Here is a 20,676-nt window from a genome sequence, read left to right as displayed (position 1 = left end):
AGAATAGACACAGTTCTAAAATGGGACATTACTTCTGTGCATTGCACTTCTTTGTCTGCGATAAGATACGGTTTCTAATGTCTCTTTTTTTTTTTTTTTGAGTTGGTACTTGTCCAGAGCACTTCTTCATCTTGCCAACTAGTGATTAATTGGCTGTACTGAAAGGTTCAACACTTTTCTGTACATTTACCAGAGGAGGTAGAGAAATGTGTGCTCTATATAGAGAAAAAGCATGCCCTAAGTGGGTTTAAAAATGGGTCATCACTTGCTCATTTTAGAACCTGTGCCCTTAAAACACATAAGGAAAGATGCCCTACCTTTTTGATACCTTTTTTTTTTTTAAACTTAATGATGAGTGGGAATCTCAGTGGGAAGTTTGGAGACTTCTGTTTATCTTCAGGTAAACACAGTAGAGACAGTTCAAGCACAAACCTCCTCGTGCTACCCCAGTGTTGTCAGCTGTCATAAAGAATGTGCTTTTGTTCCTTTCTGCAGGAATTTCCATGATGATGAGACAATTTTTACCTCCTGACAGATCAGAATGAAAAATTATTAAAAGACCTAGGCCCAGGGAGAGCCTTGTCAGCCGTAATTGCAGTTACAGTACCTATGCTGACCAAGACGTCTTTCAGCATGCTGAGCCCTATACTGAGGCTTTGGAGGGTTAATGGTCCACTTTGCAGCCAGGAGACTAGAGAACACTTTGAGCAAAGCTTGGAATGGGATGCAGCTCTCTAATTCACAGAACTATGTCTCAGCTATTCACTACATAGCCTTTTAAAAGGAAATCCCAAATTAGGACCTTCTAGAATCCATGTTGTCACCCTTCTGCAAGAGAACTTCGTGAAGCAATTTGACCTTGTGCCTACTTCTGTGTTAGCATCTGATTCGTTAGCCCTAAGGTTGGAAATTCATGCTCTCACAACCAGACATCCATGGTTCATGTCTTGCAGATGACCCAAACATGGGTGTGTTTCAGCTGGCCATGATGCTTGTAACCACTAGACCACAATCTGCTCCCAGAGCCAAGAATAGCAGGAAGATTTCTGGTGTTTGACTTTCAACAAAGCTGTCTCACTTGCAAGACATTTTGGAGTGCTGGCAGTATTAGTAAACTGACAGGGACCCCAGGAGTGGGCAGGTAGAATTGGAAATGGGAAGGCAGGAGAAAAAAGAAAAAGGATTTTTAAAAGCATTTTCTAGTCTTGTTTTTTAATGTAGGTCTTGTTTGGGTTTTTTTTGAGTCTGACTCACAATTTTTAAATTTGTGGTAGGTTATAGTGTTGCCAAGCCTAATATATCTTATCCTTCATCTAATCCTCTCTCCAAAGTTTTCATGCTTATTCAGTCCTTGATCTGTCTTTTGGGATGGCTTCTAAGGATACCAACCAGTGGCAGATGTGATAGGATTTTTTTTTTTTTTTTTTCTTAATGGAGAACATCTCCTAAAAGAATTGCACCAAAATAACAAAACAGCAACAGCTTTTGGGGGCTACCAAACACCCTCCAGAGAGTCGCTACTTTTGGTCATTGCCAGCCTAAGTTGATTTGAACAGGGAACTGATAAAGAAATGCTGTCAAGCACAGGCAAGTTATGTTTCTGCTTCTCCATCTGAATCATTTCTTGACTGCTTGTTGAATGCTTGAGAGCAAGTTGGGTGCCTTCCAAAACAAAGCAAAGATAGCCTCCCTGTCCCAGAGAGGTTACAGTGCAAACAGAGACTACCCAGCATGTAACAGCAATCTTCTGTGCATACGGGAAGCAACGCAGGCAGTTGATCATATGGATTGTGTAGGCAGGACCTAAAGACAGATGCGAGGCCGTACTAGGTGCTTGTCTGTGTTACCGGCCCGTTGGATTTCCCCAGGCAGGGGGATGTGAGTCTTGGGGGACGCGGTGCCTGGCCCTGGGGCCAGCCGGGTGTCCTCGCTGCCTGTGGCTCCCTGCCTGCCTGCCTGCCTGCCTGCAGGGGACGCGGGGCGGAGGGGAGCCTAAGGGCACTTTGCAGACACTGCTTGTCCCAAGGGCAGGGAGTTTTAGGCAGCCCAAGCCCGGGTTGAATTGCGGCTACCTTGGACACCAGGTACCGTGGGGAGGAATCTGGGAGAGCTTTATGTCAGGGGCAGGAGGGACGCAGCCCAGCACAGGACACGGAGCCAAGACAAGTCCCGCTGGTTGCACTATACACATACGTAATGTTTTAAACCGAGCTTAGTGAAAGGATTTGCATGGATATCCCACATGATCCAAGTGACCAAGGCTTAGTTACCAAGCTTTTCAACAGGAAAGGAGGCTTCTGGATCAGAAATTATAATGTTTCAGCATACATAAATTACAGGTTCATCTCTCTACGTACTGACAGTTATAAACAGAGTTTTCTTGGCCCTAGGTCAAATGTATGGCTTTGACCATAATAACATTCTTTGTAAATAACTTATTTTTGTTTTGGGTACCAGAGTTTTTATAATGGACCTAGCTTTTGCATTGCTGTTTGTGTTTCCTGCTCCCTTTTTCTGCCACGACTGCTGCCTCCTGCAGCCAGCAGCATCTGGGTGCTGAGGACAAGGGACGTGCAGCATGGGTCACCAGCAAGGGGAGCGGAGCTCGGCAGGGAAAAGCTCTGAGTTTTGAGCAGGACCCGTGACGGCAGCCTGGTGAGAAGCCCTGGCGTGGTGGTGTGCGGTGAAGGGGACTTTGCCCTGCCCGCCTGCCAGAGGAGGAAGCAGTGTTCTTTATCACTCTTGTTTCCCTCTGTCCTGCAGTCAGGTTTTCTGCTTGTTTTTCATTGTGCCCTTCATGTGTTTTCCATCTCTCCAGAAATCACTGGCTTTGTTTAAAATAGACTCGGAGCGGCTGCCAAGACTTTATCCAGAGAGAGAGAGAGAGAGAGAGAAACGCATGGACGCCAAGTTCCTATAGAGTTATCAAAAGCTTTCACTCCCCATCAAGATCTATGAATATACCAGAAGCCTGGTCTTCTCGGGAAGAGCTCTGCATAGCTGCTATAGCTCTTCCTGCAAGAGCCACCAAAGCATTTCTGCCCAGGAGAATGTGCCTCAGCTCCCAGTGGCGTCTCCTGAGATCTACTTGTAAGTGCTCTCACAAGGCTCTTACGTACTGGCATTTTGGACTTTCTTTGCAGTGCATTGAATATATACAGAAAAAATCACAAAGTTAGAGGAAAATGGCTTAAGGATGTTTGACTCAGAAACATTTAAAGGTACCATGTTCATACAGTAATAGATTTCATCAGAACACGTGTTGTAGGCTTGTAGCCAAGGAGGATTTACCTTGGGGGTCTTTGCTGGGTATGTTTGCCTTCTCTTTATGCTTTACCACCTTTTTCTACCCCAACCCTAAAGGGATTTCCTGCTTTGTCTCTGAAAGGAGATGCTATTGCTAAGTAACTCCCAGCTGGGAGCTTAGCATCTCCTTCTCTCTGCAACAGTTCAAGTCAGCAAGATGAGAAGTACACGTAAAAACCAGAATCAGCTCCTTCATCACCGGAGCAAAAGATACTAAAATGGAGACAAACCCAAATGTCCTTTGCTTTCAGGTAGAGCCGTTTGATTTACCTCTGGCTTTTGGATTCGTTTCCTAATATTTCTTGATCAGGAAAGCTTACTGAAAATACTCGAGATGGCTGGTGGGGAGAGACTTTCCTAACAGAAGCAGCTCTTTCTGACAGAAAATAAACAAGCCTGGAGCAGGCTTTCCGAGCACCACTCCTCCCACCAGGACTGGAAAGGCAACAGCTGAAAGCCAGCGGCTCTGACGTTTCAGTTGCTAGAACAAGCTGTGATGTACGGCTAAAAGGTACCAGGAGCAAAGGCGTGTTCCTTGCCCGCGTTGGTTTCAAAGGGGCAGCAAGGGCTCATTTTGAGGGGGGCTGCGCTCTGCAGTCTCTTGCCGCCTGCTCTTTCACCTTGCAGTACAGCATCGGGGAGGGAAAGCTGCCTTGTCCGAAGGGTGGGTGCGGTGGGTGCCCAACTTTTTTAATGTTTAAAGGAGGAGGAGAGTTACAATTTCAGATGAAGTGTAAAAACTATGATCTCCTGTTTCTCCTCCTATTGTTCGTGTCCCTGCTCCCCTTAAAGGGCATCCTTCTCTGCTCTCAGCTCTGTCGCAGGTAATCTTGGTTTGGTGCAGCTGGTTTTGTTATCTTCCTCCTCTTACTTTTCCTAGGAAAATAACGTCGCCTTGCCACTATTTTTCCCCGCATGCTGAAAGAGACCGATACAAGTGAAGTCGTCTTCTACAAGTCCTGGCTGTAGATTACATTAGTGAAGGCAGCACCGTGCGAGTGCTGAGGGAGCTGGATGCCAAGGTCCTTCCCAGCTCCGCCACCGGCACGGGTGCAGCGTTTTCAGGGAAATGGGAGTGTCCCTGCCTATGCCTCCCATGTACGTGTGTGTATCCTTGCTGAGATTAAGTCTGCAATTATGGTAAGCACATGGAGAACTCAATGCGCAAAGTATGAACTCTGTTGTTTTGAAAGTCTGGGCAATAACATCTTGATGACTCACTTTATCTCTGTAAATAATGGCTGAAAAATACTTATTTCTTCATGGTATTGTGAAGATTCAGAATACTTCAGAAAGCGTTTTGGAGGAAATCGCTGCTCCTGGTACTATTATAAATGAAATCTTTGGTCATTCACCTTATTCATGGTGTTAACACTCCATAAGAAAGAAGTGCTACTTTCCTTGCTTTTTCCCCTAATACTGTTTTTCTGCCATTTCCTGCATAAGCAGGAAATACTCATGCAGCCCTAAAAAATCTTGAGTCACAAAACATCTTTCTATCATCTAATCTGATGCACTGAATAGCTAATTCAGCACTGAGCTAGGTGGTGATCCATTCTGCCAGAAAGCTCCACATCCACTGCAGGAATTAGCCTTAAGTGCTGATGAGACACAAACATCCCACACACACACTCATATTGGGGAGGGGGGGGAGGAAGTAAGAGACAGAATAACACACAAATGCTGGTGCTGTATAAAACCGAGTGAGATGTAAGAGGGAAAAGACACGAAACCCTGAGTAACCAGCAAGAACAAAGCACAAATTAAGCCTTTGCACAGTAAACAGAAATATATAAAAGGAGCCAGACCAGGATGCTTTGGTTCTTTTTGGACAGCTCTGAAAATGAAATGAATTAATAGTTTCCAAACCTAGCAGGTAAATTTGCAGCAAGCAGAAACATGAGAATAAAGAGGGTGGTAAAGCAATATTAAAGAAAAAGATTACAGACTGGAAATTGGGCTCAGTGCAAAATCTTTTTTTCTTTTTTTTTTTTTTGTTACTGTAACTATAAGCAAGAAACACGTGCCAGAGGAAATGAGAATTTAAGAAAATATAGACAGCTTGGCAGGGCCACAAAATGAAAGCTTTAAGGAAAGAAAATTTAGAGAACAGAAGGAAATATTAGTTGGAGAAATGATAGCAGCATAGAAACATCAACTTTTCAAAGAAATAATCTTGCACCCAACTTTTTAACATCAAAGTTCTTCACTGCATGAAAATGGTAAGTTTTGTCATATGGATCCTGGGGCGGGAAATTATGTGCATGCTTTTGCTTTTTTTTTTTTTTAACCTGTTGGGAGAAAAAAATGCATAGACAAAGGCAGGGAAAGAGGAGACTGATTCCAGCAATTGAATAGTTAAGCTGTTGGAATAGTTACCAGACACTGTTTCTGTAGGAATGATGAAGCTGAGATTTAGAAGACGTTGAAAGAATTGTGATTCCGAATGGCCAAATACACATTAGTGCCCCCACCTTGACACAAATAAACCACAGCTGCCTGGACAGCATAATTCCCTTTTGGCTTGAAACTGTATATGTTATTTAGAAGGCTCTTTGAGAATAGAAGTAGCCCAGTGAGAGATTCACAGAGAAGCCAGGGATCTAAAGCTGACCCAGCAAATAACTGCTTCTCGCTGCCTGTGCAAGAAAACTGAGGCAGTTGGATCCTCAGCAAAAGTAGCTGGAAATACGGAAAAAATAAGCCCTGATCCTTTCCCCTCAGAAGATAACAAAGCAATAGCAGGTGCTCAGGGGCCGCTGTGAAAGGCCTGGTGTCGAATGCCTACTAGTGCGAAGCTTGCGCTGCCATGTTGGCCTTTGTTTGGTTGTCGGCAAGGAGCGGGATCTGGCTCCTCCTCATGCTGTAATGTGTAATTTTTAGTCTCTCCCATACGTGAAGTCACCGAACCTTCTGACCTGTTTACTCAGTGCTTCCAGAGGCCGTTCGTTTCCAGACATTATCGTGTTACAGGTACTTGGAGTCCCTAGTTCAACCCTTTATAGTAGGTATTTATTACTCTGGTTTGGTCTGTGAAGGCTGAAGCAGCAGGTTTTTTCTTCACCAACCATCCCACTGCAGAGCTGCACCCTCTGCCTTTGCCACCCGCAACGCCCTGGTCCTTGTGCAAGACCTGCCTTCGGCAATCCATTCAGCCCGATGGTGCTGGGTCCACAACCCCGTGCCCTGCACACACACCTGCAGACAACGTGCTGGCCATACACGCAGCACCCGTGAGAGGCATCAGATGCGCCATGCCGGAGGCAGAGACATCAAAGTATCCACGAGGCCAAATTATCCTCCAAGCCTGCCTGTGGTCGCCTTTCATGAAACTTCACCCAAGGTTCTTATGGACCGTACTCGGGGGAAAAAAGGGATGACGGAAAGAGCTTGGTGGCATGGTGGGACTTTCGGATTGCTTTGTACTTGTTCCCATGGAATACCAGATTCCAGTCGCTGATCTAGAAGTGAAAGGCTGAGCAGCCTTTCTGTTTAAGGAAGATAGTGGAGCACAGCTTGTTTAGGCAGGGTCTGCCAGAACTAGCAGTCTAACCGTAGCGATGCGAGACTCAGCCTAGGATGGAAAACTGGCCAGAGAAAACTAAATATTTGAGCAGCTAATCTGTGCTACATTATCAGTACCTGAGCTAGGTAATTAAAGCTTGCTTTTGCACAGCTGCAAAGTCTTTGGTGACGTCTTTAGGCTGCAGTGTAGGCATACCTCTGGTGTCTGAGAACATTTGCTGCAAGCCTCCCTTTGTAATTATTTAATGTGCTAAACGCATTGTATGGTGGGGTTCAGGGATATTTAATCAGACATAAATATCCCTGTGGATACGATGCAGAGCACTCCTTGATGCAGACCGCTGCTGTTCACGCTTTGGGATATTACGCTCCAAGATGCTGCACTGTGCTGGGACACCCAGAAGGAAGCAACCACGAATGCGCTGTACACGCAGTCTGTCCCTGTCTTTTGCCCTGCAGCCTGCCAAGTGCTTTGGGAGCCTCACAGCTGCAGACATCATGTGAGCAAATCTTTGGCTGTTTGCTCCTATCAGTCCTGTTGGTTAAACATTTGGGAAAGCCGGCTATACCACGCAGCTCACTGAAATGCATGAGGGATCCCAAAGTGTTTTACAAATGGTATTTAGCTCACCATTCATCCCGTCTAATTTACAGAGTTTGGCTGGAATACTTAAATTGAAGCTTTGGCTAGTTCCTATCACCCAGAGCAAGCCATCTAGCTCCTAGAGATCCCTCACCCACTACGGGGGTGCTGCTCCCCAGCCTGAAACACCACCTCCGCCCTGTGCAAAGCCGCTGGGGACCAGGAGGCACCTGGCTTTGTCCCACTGGGAATTCCCCTGCTTGCAGCGGGGTTGGTGGAGGGGGGAAGTGTTGTCTCATGGAGTGTCTGGGATATGGAGAAACCCCTCTGTTTGCTGGCCTTGACTGCTTCACGTCCCTGTCAGGTGTGATCTAACACACAATAGCGTGTGTTCCCCTCAAACAGCCATTCTTACAGCTGGAAACACCCCGGGATGTCAGTTTGTATTAGCCAAAGCTGGGAGAAGCAAGTTGCTCTTTTGCAGGAAGCCGGGGAAAGCTCCGACTGCAGAGGGAAGGCTTGGAGGTGCTGCTGGTGGAAGGCACAGAGATGAGCCTGGGCCGGGTAAACCCTCCGGCCCACGCAGGAAGGTTAGGAAAATGAGTCAGGAAGAGAGAAACTAGCTTCAGATTACATGTAGCTGTGGGACCAGTGTACAGAAAGGCTCTGTGATTCATAGGACAAGCTATGAACTGCTGGAAAAGGGTCCTGGACCGCCTCCTTCCTCCTGAGCCCACCTCGGAGCTTGTTCTGCAGCGCAGAGGAGCCGAGGTGGGGAAATGCCAGCGATGCTCGCTGCTCTAGCCAGGGTCTACATACTGTGGTATCAAAGGGAAGGACTACTTGTTTAGGGTCTTGAGGAAAGTCTACATGTTATGTGCTATACCCAGTGCGTGCCCCGTGAAGATTTAAACTGTTCCCTGCCGCAAGCCTGGAGCTTTGGGGCAAGGTGTGCTGGAGCTGCCGTGGGTCTCTCAAGAGTTGGACTCGTCCTTGGAGCTTAGCGCAGCTGGATGTGTCAGCCTTTCTGCCCGTGAGAGGGGAAGGGATGGAAAACTGCAGGAAGACACCATGCTGTAGCCCGCTTAAATGACAGGATTCATAAATTTAGTGGATAATGGACCAATACAGGCACCAGGCCCCCTTCTGGTCTTACTGCAGTGGCAGCGTACGCCAAGCACGTCTTGCTCAAGAAGAGAAGCAAGTCCTCTGTGCTCTTTTAGAAGGAGCTTGATGGATGCTTTGAAAGTGCCAGTCCTGGTGGAGACACATGGGATGCCCTGTGCTTTCTGGCCCAACTGGTCTAGCAAAATGCCCAGAGTTGGTCATTGTGTCCACAGATCTGCGGTGAGTGCATGTGTCTCAGGAGGGATGGAGGTGACTTTGCTCCCTTCCGTGCTGTGGTGGCAGTCCATTTTTACCTGCTGGTCCAGTGGTAAGGCTGGGCCATCTAAGCGCTGCCTTTATTTTTCAGATGCAGTACGTAATTAATCAGTTGGACTCACTGCCACATCACTGCGTCCAAGAGTGAGAAAACGAAGCTAGATGGTTCTGCACAAGAAAATTGACTTTCAACATTAAATTAAAGAAGAGATGTGATATGAAGAACATAAATCAAACTCTTGCTATTGGCAACAAAGAAGCAGTTTTCCCCAGGACAGATTACTGCAGAAGATTTTTTGCATCTTCTGGAAAAAGAAATGTTGGCTGCTGCCAGAGAGATGATACCAGAATAAACAGACTGTGTGTAGGTGTGACATTTCAGGTCCATGAGTGAATGGGCCACAGTGGCAACAAATTGCTATCACCCACTGCACTGCTAAGCGTGTTTCCTCAAGTGAGAACAAACACCCTTGCTGGTGTCACCAAACTTGGAGGTAATAAAGATCAGCTGGCCATGTGAAAAGCCGCCCTTGCTTTCTCCCTTGTCTATTTGCAGCAAACAGCCTGGGGTACTTGCACAGAACGCGGCGGGCCCCCCCGCCGGCTCCCCTCTGTGGCCACCCAGCTCCCCTGGCTCCCCAGGTCACCTTCCACCACGGGGCTGCCTTCACCGCCCCGGCAGGGAGGGTTAAGCTCAGCTGCGTGTAATCTTTAATGTGATACATGTACAGGCTCTTCTTGTTACACTCGGGCTCGGTTAGCAGGTACAAGTAGTGAAGGTGAATATTAAGAGCTGCTTAGAGGATTGATTTTTCATTAAGATGAATCTGTTGTAATTAAGCCTAACAGAGATGTACGTGCTAATGCTGTGTTATTTATTGCCTGAATGCAATCCTATTTTTTTTTAAAAAGCATGTGAAGTTTCTTTACCTTTCTTTGTTTTCTTTCAGTCTTGTACTATTTCTGCCTCTCCCTCTAGAATATACATTGGTGTGCCTTTTCTTCTTTCAGTGTCTGTTTTCTCTCAAGACCGATTTTTTTCTGTTGTGTTTAATTGTTTTTCTCCTGATTTATTGTTCCAAGCCCATGCTAGGCAGTCTGTTTATTTATAATTTGGATTATTTTAAAATGGATCCAGAGCTCTAGGTCAGTGTTTAAAAATTAACTAACAAAATACACAAATGAGGCCCAATGGTCAACATAAGATTACACATCCTCTAAAATTTGCATGCTACTCCAAATAAACCACTGGGGAATACCAGCCCCAGGCCCCAAAAGCATGGAAAATTCCCTAATCTGGACTGAAGTGGGCTGGTATAGACACTGTCTATTGGGACCCTTCGTTGATAGCACCGGGCTGCTCTTCAGATTGAGCCAGCAGGTGTTAGTGTGAGCCCTCGGGAGGAGCGATGGCAATGGGGGGGTACGGCAGGGAAATGCTGGGCTCTGCCCAACCTCTCAAGAACCGATCCTCTCACTTCTAGGTGTTTTGGGAGAATGCAGCTCTAAGGTTAATAAGTATAACGTGCTCTGCTCAACGCTGGTAAGGAGACCAAGGGTCCCAAACTTCTGCTGCACCTTCCCCCTTCCACCACAGAGGCTGCTGGTTCCCACGGAAAAGGAAAACGAGTGGGAGGCAGCGCCTGCTGTTCTGCACAGACACAAACCCACCCGTCACCTCCCCGCCACGGTTTTGGCACTACCCCACGCGATGTACCCTGACAGTTACATCCCTCTCTTCACACTCCATTGCAAAACTTCTCCAGTAAACAAACAAGAGGTAGCAGCCACTGCGCACATTTGGAGAGGCAGCTTTGGCTGGAGGAGTGGGATGGCGGGAGCAGCAGACCCGGGGAGGGAGCGCACTGTATACACAGCCCCGCTGGCAGCAGGGGCTGGGGGGGGGGTTGGTGGCCGTGCCGCGGCTCCGCTCAGCCGCTTGTGGTGTGGCAGGGCAATGGGACCGAGCCAGGGCATCACCCGAAGCCATGCGGTGGTCAGCTGGCAGCCACAGACACCACCCCCAGGCACCCCCCCCCCACCGGCAAACACCGTGGCGTCCCGCGGCTGGTGCCACCAATGCTGTGAGGTCGACTGTGCCGGCATAAAGAGTGCGGGCAGGCTGGGGGGTGGCTTGAGGCAGCGGGGAGGAGGCAGTACCCTTGTTCATGCTCAGAGGTGCCTCGCTGGCCAGGCCAAAGAGAAAAGCACACAGACCGCAGGCTTTGGCACGCTGGCTTGACAGCTGGGCACATTTAGATGGTTTGCGCGAACGCATGAAGCAGTGGCACGGGGCGGCCAGTGCAGCGTGTCCTGCTTGCCTCCTGCAGAGGTGGGGACACGTCCAGCAAAGGTAGGAAAACTTCTGGAGCTGCAGGAACTAAATCCACCTGCTCTGTCAGTCGCAGCCCAGGCTTGCTGCTGCCCTGAAGACATATGGGTGCAAAGTGGGAGCAAAACCTCCCCCTGGGGTTTGGCTGTATGGTGTCCCCGGCCAGAGGTACGGCCAGCGTGCGGAGATGCTGATGCCGGAGATGCTGATGCCGGACACGGGAACCAGCGCCACTCCCACTGGGAACAGAAGGGTGTTTTAGCAGTTGCCCCAATGAAAACAAGATCAGGCTTTTTAGTGCGGTGTTAACAGCTATGTTAAAATCCTCACACTTTCCAACAAAAGAAAGGCCCTCAGAGAAACCCAAACAAACACTCACACAAGCAACACTGGAAGTTGGCTTGAGTTACAAACACAGGAAATTAAATACAAAACCATGTTACAATAGCATTGAGGATCTGACTTTAAACAAGCCAGACAAGAGCATGCACTGTTCAGATTGCTGTATTTTCCCCTACCTCCACTCCCAGGGGGAGTGTCTATAAATACACACATGCATGTAAGTACTGTATGTTTGTATACACACGTACATGCATGCACAATTTCTACCACAATAAATAAATCAGTAGAATTAAAACAATACAGTAGCCTTTCTCTGAACAGAGCTTACCCAGCATACATGGACATGAAGGCCCTTTAGCCAAGACTGCAAATATTGTACATTATGGGGAAAAGGTTTGCTGTTGCTTGAAAAAGTTTTCTTCTTTCCTAAACTGAGCTCCTTGCAAAGATTCAGTCTACAGCACAATTTCACCACAAATGAAGGTGCAACTGAGAACAGTGCAAAGGTGAGAGCAAGGACAAGGCGGCAGGAGTTCCTTAAATAGGTTTTATTGCTGAAGAAAACATTGTATTTAATCTTCAGCTTCAATTGCATTACAGAAGGCACCTTTACTCCAACAGAAATCCACACCGAGGGTTATGCCAGTACAGCAGCATTGCCTGGAAAAAACCACTCTCCTGATGAGCAAAGCTTGACCGGGCGTTACAACCGGTCTCCTTGCGTGCCCTTTCATATCAAGGCCCGCGTGCTGCCATCAGGTGACATCACGTGCTGTCTGCAGAAGCCTCTTGCCACATCCAATCGCAGCCGCGTGCTGCTGGAGGTCAGTGGAAAGGGGAGAGTGGCCTCAGGTTAACATGTCTTGACTTGTCCCTTTCTCTAAGCAAAGTCCTTTCCCTTTGCTGCAAATCCCTATCTCGTGGCCTCAGTCCTAGGGTACGCGCTTGTTTTTCTCCTTTTATCTTCAAAACACTCTCAAATGTATTTCAAATTAGAACTCTATTATGTTTTCCTTTCCTTTATTACACTTTGCTACGGTTTGTCAATACTGGCTACCGGTGTTATTTGAGGCCACATTGAGAAAAAAAAAAGAAGGTCCTTCCCGAGCTCTGAACATTTATCTGAAGTTCTGCATAAGGTCACATGTCTCCTCCAGCAGAAGGTCTTGCAAAGTTAAACAAAGTCCCCTCGCTTGCTCTGTCTGAGTAAATACAGACCATATTGGAGTAAATAAACAGCCAGGCAGTGTCCCAGACAATGGGCCTTGGCGATGAATTAATAAACTCTGCCTCTCGCATTAGTAGAGTGTGACTGGAACTGGCAGGAGGCCCTGGCGGGACTCCAGAAACGATTATTACTAGACAGAGCCAAAGGAGACTTGGCACGGCGCGGAGCCCACAGCTGGAGATTAGGTAACAGAGTCGGAGCGCTCGCGGAGCTGCCAGGGCGTTGGTTACCCTGCCTGAGGAGAGGGTCAGGGCTCTGTTTTTGTAGCTCGTATTCACGTAGGGTGCCTATCTCCAAAACTCATGCTGCTCTGGTTTGTAATCCATAGATTTATTCCACAGGATCAAATTGCCATCCCGAACCGAGGCAGTCGACCAAAACGCCTGTCTGGGTGAAACTACAGAGGACAAGCGTGCACCATCCCTGTCCTCTCCACCACCCGGAGACTCCAGTGTCCTTGGGCGGAACAGGGCCTGGTGGCACTGCCAAGGGGACATGGAGCGGAGCAGTGCTATTTTGGGTGAGGGAGCAAGGTTGCTTCTGTACAGAAAAGCCTTATCTGGGCTTGTCTTCTGAGGTGGGGCTTGAATCCAGAGGCAGGAGGTCTGCTGAGGAAGGAAAGCCCTCCTAATGGCTTGCACCGGCGGGGCTGACACCTGTGGGGAGCCGCTGCTAAAGCCAGCCTCTTCCTGAGCTGGACAGACGTTGTCACTCAGGTGCATTAATGAAGGAGGTGTAAATTGGAAGGGACTGTGTACAGCTGGTAAAAGTCACCCCCCCAGTTCCAATGTCCAAAGAAATGGTGGCTGCGTTGCTCTGTGGACTACGATGCAGCAGCCCCTGAGCTCTCTCCCAAAGCAGAAGAACCATCACTTTGGAGCCTGGAAGCTCGGCAGCCATGCGGGATGAGCTCTGCAGCAACTTCAGGTAGCAGGTTTATCAGCTGGGCTACCTCCAGCGTGGATAGATACCCTGCTGACACAGCTGTCTGTCCTGTTTCCAAGAGCTGAGCTACTTTCTTCACCCGGTGTTGTACTGGTTTATTTAGACCTGCTTCTTGGATCTCTGACATGGGTCTGCTCATTGCCATGCACAGACATGCCTGTGTTCGCAACTCACATCCCCGCAATAAGCTATAAACATGTTAGCAACGTCAGGTGGGCTTGGCACTCGTGTGCGAGAGTATAGGTGGAGGGGGAAGTGATACGTACTCCTGCTGTGAAGCATTTTGCGAAGTACGAATGAAAAACTCAAGCTTTTTCAGTGTCTGCTGAAGAAGGGAGGCTGTATGCTAAACTGCTCTCTTCTCATTCAGACGTGGTGAGAAGACTGTGGTCTGAATTCCATCCATGAGGGCCCCCCACACCATTTCGATATCCCTAGCTGCAGGAACATCCCTCTTTGGAGCCCATGTCTTCTACATCTCGATGACTGCAACCCTGGAAATGAAAAAGAGGAAGAAATTAGTCTTCTTTAGCACCATTACCATGAATGGAACTACCTGGATCGCTTCAAAAACACACTTTACCAAATATACAGTGGTCAGTAAAGTTACCAAAATGAAGGGAATGAAGTCTTTCATTTCACATATATGCTATAGTAAATGGCATTTCTTATCCTTATTTACTGCTGAATCCCCAACCTGTCCTGGACTGAATGCCCCCAAAGAAAAACAATAATAGTTTCCAGCTCTGAATACTGCCTTTTGTCATTAGGTTTGAAAGCCCTTCACAAAGGAGAGGAATCTCATTTTCTGTGTTTTTCCACATGGAGAAAGGGGGTCACGCAGGCATAGCCCGAGCCCCGCTCTGCTCAGTGCCAGCCTGCTGCCACACCACCTCCCCAGGACACGGCTGTGCCCTCACCAGCCCACCCCACTCCGCAGAGGACGAAATGCCAAAATGCTGCTTGTGCGGACTTGTCCTATAGACATTTGTTATCTATGCATGGGACTGCAAAGGCTCCTGGTGCGAGTAGCTGATGGTTGGGTCAAATGGAGGAGTCTTCCAGTTAATGCTGATCAGGGCTAAGGTAAAAGTGACTCCACGGCTCTTTGCTCACTCCCCAAGCTCCTTCTTCCACACCAAGCAAGTGGGGTTTTTTTTTTCGTAACAACATTTGAAGCAAAGAATTGCTTTCCATTAGCCGAGGCGCAGATTTTATTCTTCTCTTTAAATCACCTTCAGGTTGATGAGCGTGGGCACTCCTTGCTGGTGCCTCTAAACATTGCCTGGAGAGAAAACCTCTGCGGAAAGTGAAATTCAGAAGAGCTAATAAAACATTTTCTGAAGGGTTTGAATCTCTCATTCCAAAGAAAACAAAGAGGTCGGCTGACCTTTCAACCTGACCCTTTTCTTTTTTTTTCTAAGGCATTAAGAAAAACATTCTGCAAACAATGAGTGCTCGTGGTAATTGTCCCTCCCCTGTGCCCCAGTTCTTGCCAAAAGCAACATTTCAATGGCTATGGGGGGTGGAGGTTGAAAGCAAATGAGTGAGCAAGCAAATGCTGGCTTTCACACATCAGTGGCTGGCTACGCCCTGACCACATCCAAGGAGGTTCAAGGTGAGGGAGTCAAGCTCTCAGGCTGTTCCTCACCCAGTTTTACAGTTGCAGGTATCTGAAATATTGCAGTCCAAGTATGGAAATCTGTGTCGGAAGCATTCAGAAAGCCCAGTCAAAGGGGAAGGAAAAGGGTCACGCAGCGGTAAAGTGAAGTATAATTTAGATCAACATCTCTTCGATCGACTGCTGAATTCCACCTTCATGTCACATGCCACATCCACTCATCCCTCAGCCTGTCGCAGTCCTTCTCCCAGTGTCAGGGAGAGGCCTGGTGTGAAGACAATTGCACATCAGAAAAAAAAATGCAGGTTTTCTATGAGAAAAACCTTCTCGTCCCATTTACCTCCATTGTTTTCCAGCACTAGGACCTGCAGTGGATCCTGCTGTGACATGTTTCCAGCTGCAAAAGGAATCAAAAGATTTAGGGTTGAGTTCCCTCCTGATTCTGGAACATGTTCCACTGCGCAATCTTTTGTAATATCTCTCTGCAATAAAAGCACTAATGCTCTCCAAGAGGCCTCCCCCTTTCACTTTCCTCATAAGAGGTGATGACAAGCTCCCAGCCCAATTGTCTACACACATCCTTAACTGCAGGGAGCCAGAGATTTAGCTACCTTTCCTGGTCCTGACACTAACCTGTACACTGGTCCTGGGCAAATTGCTTAAACTTTACCCCACCTGGACAAAAATTTCATAAGAATCCCTTCTTGCTAATCCTGGAGCAGGAGCATTAGCGCTGCTGGGAGATGGTTGTAGATGGAGGGGCTTTCAGCTGGTTTTGGACTCTGCTGCCAGAAAAGGAGACCTGCCTGTGCCAGGGCTCATCTTGCTAACTCTGCAGCAGCTGAAATCAGTTTTGTAAAAGCACACTGGTACTGTCAAGGTCCTGCCTTTGAACGTGTTTCTCCAGCTGTAAAATGTGGATAGAAAGACCGAGCCAGCTCTGTAAAGGTCTGCTGAGATTTAAGCTATGTTGGCATCCTCCTCCTCAGTGTCAGTAGAGCTGGCAGACACAAGAAGAGCGCGGGATGGTTTCTACTTTTCTTTGAATCATACTGTAAAACCCCGCAACCCTGAGAACAGACCTCATAATTCCCAACAAGCATACAAGTGGGTTTAGGTGCTCGTGTGGGAGGGAAAGAAGATGTTCAGGGGGGTTAAGTAAACAGGGCATCCAGAATCTTTTTGTTACCCTCCAGATTTACTTCTCCTCTTCAGCAGGAGTTTGCACAGCAAAGTACAATTTTGTGGCTCTTCTTCAAGACCATTAACTCAATATAAAAATATCAGCACTGTTTTTATTATCTGGAAAAAAAAAAAAAGAACTCAGAGCTGAGTTTTTGGGAGCAATGCTTGTTCATTAAACAATGACTCAGAGTAGGTTTTGTGGTGGAGGATTCAGCTTTTCCTTAGCGGTAGGATCAAGATGTCCTGTTTTCATGATAATCTACCTTTCATCTCTCTCACATTGCAAAATTCGTTTTTACCTTGATCCCACACAAACCTCTTAGTTTCTTGCTTTTGTTATTGTAAATTATTTACTGTAGAAATGCTGAATCATGACACTGAGGTTAGAGAAAATTGCCGTTGTATTTAAAGTAAGAATTGTTCCCACATCTTCTGAAGATTCCTGGACTATTATTTTTGTGTGTCCTTACGTTTTATGGTTTAAAAAAGTTCAAGTGGCACGTGGTTTGGCCCTCCTCAGAGAGGTCTGAACCTGGACCTTCTACCTCAGAGATACTTAATTCTCGCAAAAGATGCCTGCGAACACTACGTGGGAGGAACGGAGAGCTGTGTGGGCAGTCACGGTGCTGGCTTCCCTCAGACCACCCCAGAGCCTGTCTGCCTGTGCCGCTGCCGGCTGGCCTCCTTGGAGCCTGGGTGGCAGAGCACCCGTGGGTCCCAGGCTGCAGCTGCGTGGGCCCCGGGCTGTGGCATTGTCTGTGGCATGTGTGGCATGCACCTGAATAGAAGCTAGCTGCAATTCAGAGAAGGGCTCCAGAGTTTGTGTGAACACCTGAAGCTTAAGTTAACACCTTGAGCCTGCAAAAAATGGGCTAGAAATCTTCTGAAGAAAGATATTTGTAGTTCCCTGTTCTTTTTTGACCAGAAGCACTATGAAAGATAGCCAGAGCCCCAGCCCCAGGTGTGCACCACAGCCTGCTGAGCAGCCTGGAAGTACATCATGGCCTGGGGCCATGGCTTGGTTATTACCCAGCTGCAACCCCGGCCCACCAGTGCGAGGGCTACATCTCGCCCATGCTCCTCACCATGAGCTGTGCCCTCCCGGCTGAATCACATCTGCTGTAAGCGAAGACCCTGGTCACCCGTCATCTAGCGAGAGGCAGCTACCGAGGCTCCGTCCATATGGAGTCACAAATTAAACTGGTAACTTGTTTGTGTGTCAGATGGGTAAAGTGAACGCGAAAGCTGAGACAGGGCGACCTGCAAGGTGGTGTGTGCAGTACAGCCGTGAGTGGCTACTGGCAGATAAAAACCAGTCTGAGCCCGGTATCCCTTTTTTGCCATTTATTATAGGTTTTCATGAACGCAAAGATGACATGCAGCAGGGCAGGTATAAGCCAGTGTGTGTGTGAAAAAGCCATCGTTTACACTTTGCTGTGTTATATCTGCTTACAGGTGTCTGTTTTACCACCCTGCATGCTGCCTATGGGATTACTGCAACACCGGCACTACTTCAAGAGTAAACTGTACGGGATACAACCGGTGCGTTGGTGCCGGCCGTCATGCACAGCTCCTGCCCCCTCTTCCCTGAGACAGTCGGTAGCCCACCATGCCTGACAGCGGCGGCCGCTTGCCTGCTGCATCTCTGCTCCACTGAGCAGCGCCCAACATGCAGGAAAGGCAGATACAGACCACCTCGTTAGTCATTTAATGAGTAAACAAACCATTTCACCAGCGTTATCCAGGATCACTCAGCCTGAGCCGGGACGCCAGCCTGGCAGTAAAGGGGCTCTTGGTCTGGCCCCTCTCCACAGCAGCTGGCAAGGGACTCATCCCTCAAAGCGGAAGGGGGCTGCCACGCAAGAGAGCCTACCGTGTACAGAGCACGCAGGATGACCCGTGCCAATGACTTTTTCCAGAGGCCAGCCCAACCTGTATCGGTTAATCCATGTTTTCTGTGCGTTAGACCCCAAGTTCTTTTATATTACCACTGATAGTTGAATTTTTCATTTTAGTGGCTCTCATCTTCTGGAGATGTCAGCAGTGCACTGTGATTGTGGATTATTTAAGCTTCAGCACATCTTGTAAGCAGGTTTTATATCCCCATTTTACAGAAGGGCTGGATGAGGCCAGGCAGCCATCGGAGGGTATGTGCCAAGCTGTGTCACGGCCAGGGCTAAAGCCCTGTTCTCCTCCTTGTTTCTGCAATCAGATGTCTGTCTAATCCAGGCAACTGTGTCAAGGGATGGGGTTTCCCAGCAGGACGGCGTGACGGTTTGTGTGCGTGTGAGAGCCCCAGCAGAAGCCCAAATGAACACTGAAGTGCTTCTGACTTCTCCAGTAGCAAAGTAGGTGTTTCACCTGTAAGTTGCCCTGCATTTTACAGTCCTTCCCATCCTGCCATGACCTCACTCCTTCATGGATGAGCTCTCAGGTAGCCTTAGTCCACTTCCAGCCACAGCTACAGGGCAGCCACTAGTGTAACTCAGGCTGTAAGGAGAGATGTTGAGGTGCAGAGCTGTGAGGAGCTATAGGACACCAGTAACGCCGCCAGTCGTCTTTTCTTCCAGGCTTTATCAGGACGCCATGCACACATTCGGTGCTTGCTCCTGCTCCATACGTGAGTCTTTGCCACCCTGTCAAGGAGTTGCATGTGCAGGGAGTGCTCTCCCTGCCTGCTCGGAGGCAGTGCTGCAGGCAGACAGACCTCCCTCACCCTGCTGCCTGTACTCCGGAGCAGCGGCACGGGGAAAAGCATGCGCTGGAGGATTTTGAAGCAATGCAGGACTAGGGGGGAGAGCACAGGACCCACAAAGCAGGAACCTATGGGTCGCGTGTTAGCGCTAGAAACCTGCCAGAAACGGGACCGATGCAGGAGTGCAATTAGCAAACCGTATTCCCGGGCTGTTTCCAAGGAGCGTGCGTTCCCCCTTCCCAGCTGTGCTGGGGTGGAGGTGAATTTCCAGTGCAGCGGGAGCACTAACAAGTTAATGTTTAACATTATTATTACCTCATCTTCCAGAGGCTCCTTCTAAACATAACAATTGACGACAGGCTCCTGATAGTTTGGAGGAGACCGACCTCAGCCCTAAGACTATGATGAATATGATTTCCCTTCCCCCTCTGTTTTGATTTTCTGCTCTGTTACTCCAGAGCATTGGTTGGCCATGACCCCTGGCTGCTTTTTCTGTAATTACCAGCTCCTGCCAGATTTACTGTGGAAGTTAATGTCTGTTCCAGCCAAGTCAGCCCCACTGTTATATTGTACGAGACAGTAACCCCTTCAGTACAGGCAGAGCTTTAGGGAAACAAAACAAAGAGTCAGGGAAGGGGCTTCTCAAGGGTCTGGGGAAAGCCTCACGTGCTTGACGAGGGTGCTGCATTAACACTAGCGCTTTCATTACGCAGAGGCAGGCCACAAAATCTTCCTCGGGCTCTTTCAAAGCCTGCAGAGCACACAGGGTGCTCGGTGAGCAAAGAGCGAGAAAGCGACTTGGACAAGAGCTCTGACAAACTCTCAGGCTTTCCTCTCAGTCCACTGTGCTCCTCTGGGCCTTTTCTTCAGAGCCTGTGCATGCTCTGGTGGGACTTACTTTAATAAATTAACATTCTGGATGGTAACCCTTAAAATTGGAAGGATTTTTTTTCAGATGTTTTTGCAAGCAATTTGTTACATGCTCAAATAAAGCTTGCTAAAAGGGGCAAGATTTGGACTCAGATGGCTATCCAGTAGAGGCACATGTCTCAGCTTGCGTCCAGCCATCAGAAACACCTCGTCTTGCACCCACACATTCTGCCCAGCTGATAAGAGCAGCTCCTGGGCTGCACTCATTACACCAGTGCACAAATACAAGAGTATTTTAAAGGTCTGTAGAAGATGAAACATACTCGAAACATAGTCAGGGGCTAAATGCTGTTAAAATAAAGGGCAGATTCTGATGAAAATTATGTTCAGCTATGTCCGGAATAACTCCATCTGAGCCATTGGCATTGTGGGGTACAAGTCCTGTGGTTATGGGGAAATTGGATGAGCAGCCTTAGTGTGGTGTGGACCACATGAGCAGAAGTGGCCACAACAGCAGTGCACAATGTCAGAAACTTCTGCTCTAGACACAGCTGGGAGGTAATCATGAGGAATCACACAAGTACCAACCTGCTAATGTGACCTGTTACTATGGATAGGAAGACACTAAGAATAGACCAGGTAGGCTTCAGTAACACATTTG

At 48.1% G+C, this 20,676-nt stretch overlaps 1 protein-coding gene across 4 annotated transcripts in view; it reads left to right on the top strand.

Annotated features, from left to right (window-relative positions):
• BMF (Bcl2 modifying factor) overlaps positions 1-9,822 on the top strand; it is a 39,115-nt gene extending 29,293 nt beyond the window's left edge. Inside the window, exon 4 of one of the 4 annotated variants that reach the window (XM_075754148.1) lies at positions 8,889-9,822. In XM_075754148.1, the coding sequence (XP_075610263.1) occupies positions 8,889-8,945 (57 nt within the window). In that variant the 3' untranslated portion in view covers positions 8,946-9,822. Of the gene's footprint in view, positions 1-4,186; positions 4,516-8,888 lie in introns of those variants that run through there. The other 3 variants (XM_075754145.1, XM_075754149.1, XM_075754143.1) reach the window with 3 other exon arrangements.
• The last annotated feature ends 10,854 nt before the right edge of the window (positions 9,823-20,676 follow it).

The sequence above is a fragment of the Balearica regulorum genome, chromosome 5 (assembly GCF_011004875.1).
Source record: "Balearica regulorum gibbericeps isolate bBalReg1 chromosome 5, bBalReg1.pri, whole genome shotgun sequence".
Classification (NCBI taxonomy): Eukaryota; Metazoa; Chordata; class Aves; order Gruiformes; family Gruidae; genus Balearica; species Balearica regulorum.
Note: the sequence above shows the minus strand (reverse complement) of the source record. Positions and strands in the feature narration are given on the sequence as shown.